This window comes from Limulus polyphemus, unplaced genomic scaffold (genome assembly GCF_000517525.1).
Source record: "Limulus polyphemus unplaced genomic scaffold, Limulus_polyphemus-2.1.2 Scaffold4006, whole genome shotgun sequence".
In the NCBI taxonomy this organism is placed as follows: domain Eukaryota; kingdom Metazoa; phylum Arthropoda; class Merostomata; order Xiphosura; family Limulidae; genus Limulus; species Limulus polyphemus.
The window spans coordinates 6719-16731 of NW_013669616.1; the positions used below are offsets into that span (position 1 = coordinate 6719).

The 10013-nt window shown below is 31.8% G+C and overlaps 1 protein-coding gene across 1 annotated transcript in view; it reads right to left on the bottom strand.

Annotated features, from left to right (window-relative positions):
* Positions 1-4274: 4274 nt before the first annotated feature.
* The window catches only part of LOC111088557, an 80024-nt gene continuing 74285 nt past the window's right edge, over positions 4275-10013 (bottom strand). Inside the window, exons 9-10 of the mRNA XM_022399038.1 lie at positions 6270-6509; positions 4275-4598 (exon numbers count right to left, since the gene is read on the bottom strand). Coding sequence (XP_022254746.1) covers positions 4305-4598; positions 6270-6509 — 534 coding nt within the window. The 3' untranslated portion in view covers positions 4275-4304. The remainder of the gene's footprint in view (positions 4599-6269; positions 6510-10013) is intronic.

The window sequence follows — 10013 nt, forward strand, 5'->3', positions numbered from 1 at the left end:
TAATTGCTTTTATCTATTATACAATACTAGATATAGTGTTTATTATATCTTTATACATATATTGTGTTTCTGCTCAAGATAAATGTACAAAGTTTTCAGTATTTTTCTGAATAGTGTACAATTTTACAGTTTATATTTAAGCTTTTCATAGCTTTTTTTCAACTAATGATCTAAACTTGGTTATTTATCTTCAGATAACATTTTGGTAGCAATGTTGAACGTCAGCTTTCATTTACTTGTGGTTTCACTAAAAATCCATAATAAATACTTCAATGTACATCTATATAGTGTATAAATGTTCAGTTTTTAGGTAAATTATTGACAGTTTGGTATCAGCTACTGATATGTGCTTGTTTATGAATCTCAGTGTAGCTTTTTAGTATAAAAAACTATTTTCCATATATTTTCCCACCTACTCATAATTTACATAACATTATATGTTTACTTCTCAGTCCATAATTTATCAAGCAGTGATAGTTTGGTAGAATTGAAAACAGGGAGTTACATGCATCATGAGAGTATGTCGCATTCATATTAGTGGAGGGTTGATGCATAATGATTTGCTAGAGAGATGAATTGGAATCAGCCAATTCCAATGGAGAGGAGATAAAAGGCTTGTGGCATGTGTAAATGTTTTGGTTTTTTTTGCATATAGAGGGCGGCACTGAACGAGAATAGCTATTTATGTGAGATCAGATAATGTACCATATCAGAATCATTTGTCAAATGTGTAACTCAAATTACCCTATCGATTTACTTTACCTAATCTAACCTTATCTAACATAAAAAGTTTCTAATTTTTAGATTTTAGCTACTTTGTTAACAATAAAGAATACACATGAAAAACAAGAAATATAGTACTTACCTAGATTTTTTTTTGCTGTCAACTGTCAATGAAATTTAACCCTACTTTTTTATACTAATGGTACTACTGCAAAAAATAAATTTTTATTTAATTAAATAGTGCACCTAAGAACACAGAATAATAATATTAAAAAAGCAGACAATGTCCCATAACTGTCACGATTTCTCTGTTATTTAACTAAGCGCAAAGTGATTTTCATGTTAAAGTTAAAATACTTTTCTTCATCTGAAAATTTTTAGATTTGGTTTGCATAAATCATAAAATTTCCTCAATAAATATTAAGTTTGACCGACCTCCTAACCATCATAAAAAATTAGGAAATAATTCTAAATTACCCTTTTTTTCTGGCATCACTGCAAATTGTAACAGAAAACCACAACTGTTTATTCTAAATAGTTTAATGTTTCTAACATTATACATATATTTATATTTAATTTTATTGTTTTATTGCCTTATGAACCATGTCTAGCTAATAATCCTGCCACACAAGTTATAGATCACTTAGCAAACCTATAGCTCAAATTACTTTGTCAAATTACTCAACACATGGACTACTCACGAGCATAATTCATGAATTTTGTTTATTATTAGTAGTATTTTTGTTCATTTTATATTATCTAACCTTATATAACCTGAACCTTGACTATTCTTCTTCAGGAGAACAAAGGGTAACCTTTAGCCTGTGTAATGCAATATATAGTAGGATGTGTGTGTGTGACGTCATGTAAACCGGAAGTCCCAGATGAGTTGAATCTGGTGACCAGTCAATCCCAACTGAAGCCGTTAGTCTCCTGGGAGGGAGAATTTGTTTGTAGAGAAGAAAAAAAAAAAAAAAAAATTATTATAGAGAAAAATAAAATACATAGGAAGATGAGAGCTTGAGAAAATAATAATGTGAATCGATACCTGAAATAATAAGGAAGAGAAACAGAAGCATGAATAAAAATGTGAATAATAATAACAATAAAATAAAACTTTAAAAACTTAATTACAAGTTATTTGGAATTTCTTTAGAGACGCTGGAAGGTCAACAATCCTAGGATCGAGATTGATGCCATTAACAGTGCTGTCCAGTAAGCTTCTTTAATTTCCCTGTTTCTGTTTGATGTAAAATTTGTCTCTATACCTGTCAGTATCATGTCGTGAAGAGAGTGGTCAGGCAACTCGTAGTTCGTTGTTCATTTTGATTGAATATTTGTGGTTAAAGGCTAAAGGTCAACCTTTGTTCTCTTGAAGAAGAATAGTCAATTATTCAAATTGGTTCGAATTTTGGGTTTTATTTTAAGTCTATTCTCAATATGAGATATCCATTTTCATAGTATTTTGCATTTCGGATTGAATGAACAATTTGTTTACTGCTGAGTGGTCTATTTTCATTTTCATCATGATGCTTTCCAATATTGATAAGACTACCACCCAATCTTGCTGGGAATCTTCACCTGATACGTCATCATAATATGATAGCTGTCTTTAATTCACCATCTTCATCTGATGTAGATTCTACTTTCGTATACACCATTGTACCTTCTTCCCATAATGATTTATAGTTTTCTCCCTGAAGTAAATGGGTTCACATTTCATCTTATAACCCATAATGACCAAAGCCTCATCTAATTTCAATTGACAGTGAATTTCATGAATATGCCTGCATTGATTCTCTACTCTAATTCAATGGCCCATATAGAATTTCATTTTGTTTCTACAATCTTGTAGCAAGAAATGATGTTCAGAAGAAATATTCTTAACAAAGTAATGACTTGTCCGGAAGGGCAATTGGCATTCTTCACATTTTCTACATGGAACTGGATTTCCATGACCTAATGCATATTCAATGCATTGTGAAGTAGCATTATCCTTAGCAATATGAGCATTGAAGTCATACTTGAGAAAATGCACGAGCTTCGTCAACATGCTCAATCACATGAGGGCTTTCAATTGTCCCAATTAGCTTACTCAAGAGTCTCATATTCTCATACAATAAAATTCCAGAAGCATAATCAGCAGCTTTTCGGGATTTCTGATCAAATGTTGTTAATGCTGTTACCATTTTGCAGAATGATGTATGTGATATTCGATTATCTGCAGATGTAAATCGTTCTATGTAATCAAGATAAAAGAACTCGATGACCTTTTGTCTTGTAAATCATGGAAAATCATACTCTTTTTCCATCTAAGTAAATTTTCTTTGTATCCCACGATAAAGGCAAAATGCTGTTGAGACTCAAGATAAATTCAACAGCTTGTTTGACAACACTGGGATTACATCTTGCAGCAGAGCGAACTGGATTTACAAGCTCAAAACCCTGCGTCAAGCTCTGGTAATGTCGGTTCGCAGTATCAAATGCTTTCCTACCCACTCCTAAAGCTTCTGTGGTCTTCTGTGTCATAGTTTGACATTGAAGCATCATAACTACTTTCATCTGAATTGATTTTCCTGGTAAGGTTGCCTGTACTTTTCTCACTGCTTCCCAAAGTTTATATTTCTTACCACTTCCAGCAATTACGTCACCAACAGCCTGTAATAATCCATCAGGAGTCTTTTGGCACTCCTAAATCTTTCATACAAAATGTAATAAACCAGCTTTTCTTTCCATATCATTGAACATTGATGTATCATGCACTTGTTCAGATGGAAAATTCGATATGGTCGTATATTCCTTTCCAAGAAATGTCCGAATAGCATGCAAATCAGTTCCTGATAAACGATTTGTACCAGTCAGTGTACTTGATCTGGATTTGCGCTTTGTTCTCGATCTCTTTGTAGCTGTAGGTACAAGATCCATGTCTTCATTATCCATGCCATCAGTACAAGCCATGTCACCGCTTACTTGCATTATGGGAATTGGATTTTCAATATCACTAGAACTGCTCATGTCATTTGTGTAATCAATGTTATCTTTTTTGCCGTTGTTGTGCTAATGCTGCTTTCTTTGCTACACTCATAGTTTGTTTCCATCCAGCAAAAGGTAGTAATTTGACTTGAGGATTTAATCCATCACATCCACTGCATTTAAAACACGTAGCGCACTTCTTAAGCTTTACATTTACAGTTTAATGGCTCTATTCTTATTAATGTATGCCTCAGAAGTATAGACAAAATCCTGATGAAGTTTGGATCTCAGCCCTCAGATCACCTCTGAAGACGAAAAGGGTTGCAATCAACATTTTTTTCCCAGCACAATTCAACTACAAATTTTAACCAATCAAAAACATTTATCGGGATGACTTGAAAATTTTGGCTCTGCAAAACTTAGTCTCCCTGGCTCACGGAACCACTGTTAAAAATTTTCAAGTGTTTGTTCTATTACACAAAGATTCACATCTAAATATGTAATTTTACAGTAAAAAATGATGGAAATAACAAGCCTTATGTATAAGTTAAGTTTGAAATTCAAGAGTGAATTTGAAAAGTTTTAAGGGTCAAGATAACTTTATTTTGCTACAGAAAATGAAAACAATCTGTTTCGAAAATGAAATAAGCACTTACATAAAAGTCATTTTTATAAGCCATAGCAGCCCAGTTGAAAGACGCAAAGTTGCCAAAACTAAAGATAGATAAAGAGAAGAACGGTTCAAGATGAAAAATCGAGCCAACTATTGACAAAGGTAGAGTTTTACAACTTCCTCTGGAAATAATACTATCATTTTGAAGAAGACCAGCAGCTCTTATCTCATGTGAATCATTGAAGTGCCACTGAATTTCGTATTCCACTCCTTCCTGAAAATCATCCAACTGTAAAGAAAATAATTGCTTATACAGGTATAGTATTCCACTGTTTTGAGAACATTCAAGATAATGATGATGTAATGTAACTGAAAATTTGTGTATCAATAATAATCAATATAAAAATAACAAGTGAAAATAATTATGTAATGCAGAAGAATGGGAGTGAATGTTTTTGGGTAAAAAAGAATAAGGAGTTAGAATGGTAATATTTCCATATAACATCAAGGAATATGTAAGAATGCATTTTTTAATATACAATAATGAACAACAATATTTCTTTGTAACATATATTAACAAACAGGAATGTTTAGGTAACACAACTTAATGTTTATGTTTAGCATGGAATAATCATAAAGTTCCAAAGTAACACAAAGCAATGTGGTAGAAGGTTTTTTTATGTTGTAAACACAGAATAACAAGAATGTTTCTGAGTATCAGATAATAACATGTAAAACTGTTTTCCTAAGATTAAGGTTTGTGAGAAACAAATGTTTCTGCGTAGAACAGAATAGCAGGAAAGAATGTTTCTGTTAACACAGATTAACAAGTAAAAATGTTCCTGTGCAACACAGAAAAGTGACTGAGAATGTTCTATGTAACACAAAGTAGCACATAAAAGACTTCTATGTAATATAGAGCAATTAGTACTAATGTTTCTGTGCAACCGAGAAAAATGAGAAGCAATTCTCTACATAACAGAGTAATGAACAAAAATTCTTCTGTGTAATAGAAGGTAAAAATGTTTATATTTAAAATAAATTAGTGAGTAAAAACACTTCTCTGTAAGACAGATATCAAGTTTAATTTGTTTAGCACAAACCTACACATTTGGCAATCTGCACACTGTGCATAGCAGGGAATGGAGCACCAAATCTGTGAATTTATCACTGGGGGACAAATTATCAAATGAATTTAAGTTCAACACAGCACACTAGTCAGCAATATTTCTATGTAACAAGGAACAACATTCCTCTGGAATACTGATTAAATGGTAAGATACATTATGTACAAAAAATATGTTTCTTCCTAATGCAGGATTACATGTTAGACAATTTTAGGCAAAATGGAATAACAAGTATGAATTCTTGGTTATAACACAGAATAACATGAAAAAATGCTTCTGTGTAACCTAGACTAGTTACATCACATGGTTTACATGACCTATAATAACAAATACATGTTTCTCTGTAAAACAGAGAGAATAAGAATAACAAGAAAGAGTGTTTCTTCTGAATCTAGGATTACAAGAAAATACATTTCTGGGTAAAACAGACTGACTATTAGAAACCTAGTTGTGGAACACAAAAGAATCTCTATAATATAGAATAAAAATGCTTTAATATAAAACTGAATGCTGAATAAGAATTTTGTGCATAAGAGAGAATAACAAATAAGAATGTTAATATGTAACATACACTAATGAATAATATTCATTTTGGATGGTAGAATAAAAACTAGCAGTTTCTTAGTATCATAATCTAGCAAGTAAAAATGTTTCTCTTACCACAAAATGATGAGAAAATAGATTCTGTGAAAAATATAGTAATGAACAAAAATATTTCTTTTTCTGTGTAACACAGAATAACAAATAAAAGTTTATCTTTCTACCTTAGTCTAAACTGATTTCTTACGTTACAGAAAAGCAAAATGTATAAACACTATAATATAAAAACTTACTTGACGATCAGTTATCATGGATTTCCAAACAGCTGACACTAAATAATTCTCTGCGTCTCTGCTGTAGTGAACAGTGCTTTCAGATAAATAACTAAAAGATGCACGAAACCAAAAACGCCAATGTTGGACGTCTAATTTATCATCCCCAGGTACTTGAACTACACCAGCTTCTATCCTTTTATCGGTATCACCCAAGTCCCACTGCAGTTGATGCATCAGTTCTTCTATTAAACTTATAACCTTAAAACCAAATATATTTGTTTAAGATATTGAAGTTTAGTTATGTACTATTATGCCATAATAAGTAAGCATGGTTTTTGACATTCTATTCATATATGACGTTAAATATGATTCTTTTTATATCCGTATGCTTGTTGACATTACAAACACATATTAGCCTACATTATTAAAACGAATTTTAGTACTCTAAGACAGATAATAAAGCACAACATTTATATATGACATAAAATTATACTTGAATAACAATAAATCAATGTCTTACACAATCTTTTCTGAGCTGGTAATACCTATATTTTGGAGCAACTACATATGTATGTGTGTGTGTAGTTCATAATTATCATAAATATTTTTTCCTGTATGCATAACAAGAAACACAGAAATTCTTAAATTAATGTTAATAATAATTATTCAAATGAAAAATTTATTTAAAAAATAGATACAAATAAACTATAGCATTTTCACAGGTGAAACTGGTTTCTATCAATGATTATATGAGATAATAGCTATTCTTCAAGCTAGATCAAAACTTAATATAACAAGTGGTGAAAATAATAAAATACTGGACTAAAACTTTACAAAACTATAACTATTTTCACTATAATATATCTTTGGTGATTTGATAAAGAACTTAATCTAACTCTTCATATGAAATTGATACAAATTGTTACTGCATCACCATCTTAGCTGTGTATTTTATGCAATATATTTGGTTTCACACAATACAAATTACTATACGTAATGTCTTCATAAGAAAATAAGTTGTAGAAGTAATCAAAATGTATTGTTAGATAGAATTGTCAAAAACTATATATAACAACACAATCAATAAATGATAATTGTGTAATTGAATACAAACTGCTCTACGAAGATGGAAAAGAACAATAACTTAATGGATTGTATGCTAGTTAACTGACATTGAAAAAATATAACCCATTCAAAGAAAACAAGATATTAAAATGGGATGAATAATTGGTTAACCTCTTCTGTGCCAGGATTTTTTTCAAAATGAGCTATAAAAAGCAATTTTTTATTCCACTTTTTGATAGCCTATACTTATATATACTAATGAAACAAAACTTTTTGAGTGATCTGTTAATATATTTCTGAACAAAATATACTGGGTAAATAAATGTTACATATTATTTCAGTGAAACTACAATAAACATTAGTACTTTTCTCCAGTGTTCACAATACATAATTCAGAATAAATCTGATAGTCGTCAGCACAAATAGCACTACCAATGCCATCTAGCTAATACTGATTGTAATACATGATAGTATGTAAATCGATTTGGACAAATAATTTGAAATATGGCAATAAATATTTTGCCTGGATTAACTTGGGCAAATATTTTTTGAAACATGGAGTGCACTTAAGTTATCTCGGGCAAATCATGGAAGATGTTAAAATAACTCTTAAAAATTGAAGCATTATTTTAAAAGAAGATGTGACCTTAACGATATAAAAACCAAGAAAATCTTGGCTAAGTTACTTCATGAAGACAAGTACCAAAAATATAGACGATTTTGATGGCATAGACACAAGCTAGCTTGAATTGCAAAAAGACTGGAATAACACTGTTATGTACAACTAAAAGAGAAAAGAATCTTGGTAATTAAACACCTATAATTTAATAGAGGTTAGATAACTTAATCAAAAATGAAATATAACATACTAGAAACAGTCATGACTAACAAAAGTCCAGAAATTAAGCATAAGACCAGCATAATATGTGAAGTGCTAACTAATTCATTTTAAAACCAAATACAGAAGAGTATCCATTAATATTGCCAAAAATACTGTATTAAAGATAACGTCCCCAAAAATCAACTGGTAGTCTTCATAAAACTAAAAAAGAACCCACCCAAATTATATATAAATGGAACACTAGGACTAACCTATGATACCAAATTGATATGGGTTAAACATGTAAATAATATTCTAACAAAAGTTTGGAAATGCACAAATTATGTAAGGAGTCTAATGGGTAAAAACAACAAAACCACAGCAGACAACATAATTTAAATCTATAAAATATACATATGCTCAGTGATTTAATATGCATGCCCAGTATGAATAAACACAGCACCAAAAACCACAAATAAAATATAAAGCATACAAAATACATTACTCTCCACAGCATACAAAGTACCCAGAACCGCCTCATCAAAATATATGCATAGATATGCAAATATAAAAACTATATCCAATAGAGTGCAACATAATTCACTAAATTACTTAAGAAGAAATAGGCAAAAAAGGACCTGTGTGTACTAGATTGCTTCTGCATACACGATGGAGATAGCTCTAAATACTTCTAACCAGTAAATATATATGTTTGAAATAATCAGGCCACCAAATTCTAGACTAAGAAACCCACGTTAGTTTTAAGCTGATATAACAGCATTGAAAGGGTATTTATGTAAATGCTCTCCATTAGTGTAAAGTTAACAAATGTGACAAATTCATATGGAACATGTACAGGACATTTCCAACCATGAATTAATGTATTTATTTGCATGAATACAAATGTAAGTACCTACATGGACACTGCTCTGAAAGGAGTTGGAGTAAGTGTGAGATACTCTGACCCTCATGTAATAGTTAAATTTGTATCCAACAGTAGCTGATAGCATCTAACAGGAGGAGGAGGAAGAGGTAATATGCACCTGACCCTTCCAGGTCTTCAGACCTAAATACCAATTATAAGAACTGCACCAGCCCACTAAGATTTCAAGCAAAATGTAATTAAGGAAGGTACCTCGGATGTAAAAATGAAAATTTTCCAACATTGAAAATGTATCCCTGATAGATACTCCTCTCTTCTCTCATCTATGTTTCCTGCATTGTCTCCATCATTTGGCCATTTCTTCCTCATTGGATTATATACTGCCTCTAGTTACTGTTCTTAACACAACAAACTGTCTCTAACTGGATGTTTCTTTTTTCTTACCCTATTTTTTACAGAGCCCACTAGTCTCTTACAAGATCTCACTCAGTGATCTGTGTTGCCTGTCATGGTATACTTAATCAGGATCTCCACAATATAGGGCTGTCCTAATCTGGTAGGATGCTCATCAGTGAGATGGGGTGTTCCACAAGGCTGCACATGGTATTTTTGTGGTGTTCCTTTCTCTAAATAGGGCCAAACTCAATCTGTACCTGCTAATGGACTAGTATAAGTAAAGCTGGCAGGGAACTCAAGCTCATCCTCCATGCCTAGTTTGAAACCTACTGCTGGCCTGCTTTTAAAAATAAGGTTTTTCATGGTCCTCCAGACTCCCTATTATGCTTTCACCCTCACCCCACCCCTTTTTTTTGAGCTTGGAAGTTCTTGTCACCAGTTCTAGATGTTAGTGTGGTGGTCCATGGAGGCTGCTTCCTGAATGCGACCAATTCCACTCAGTAGGGAGTAGGGTGGTGGTGTTCTGTCTATATATACACCTGGAAAAAAGTTAAGCACCCCCAACTATTTTTCAGGATTGCTTATTGAAAATAAGGTT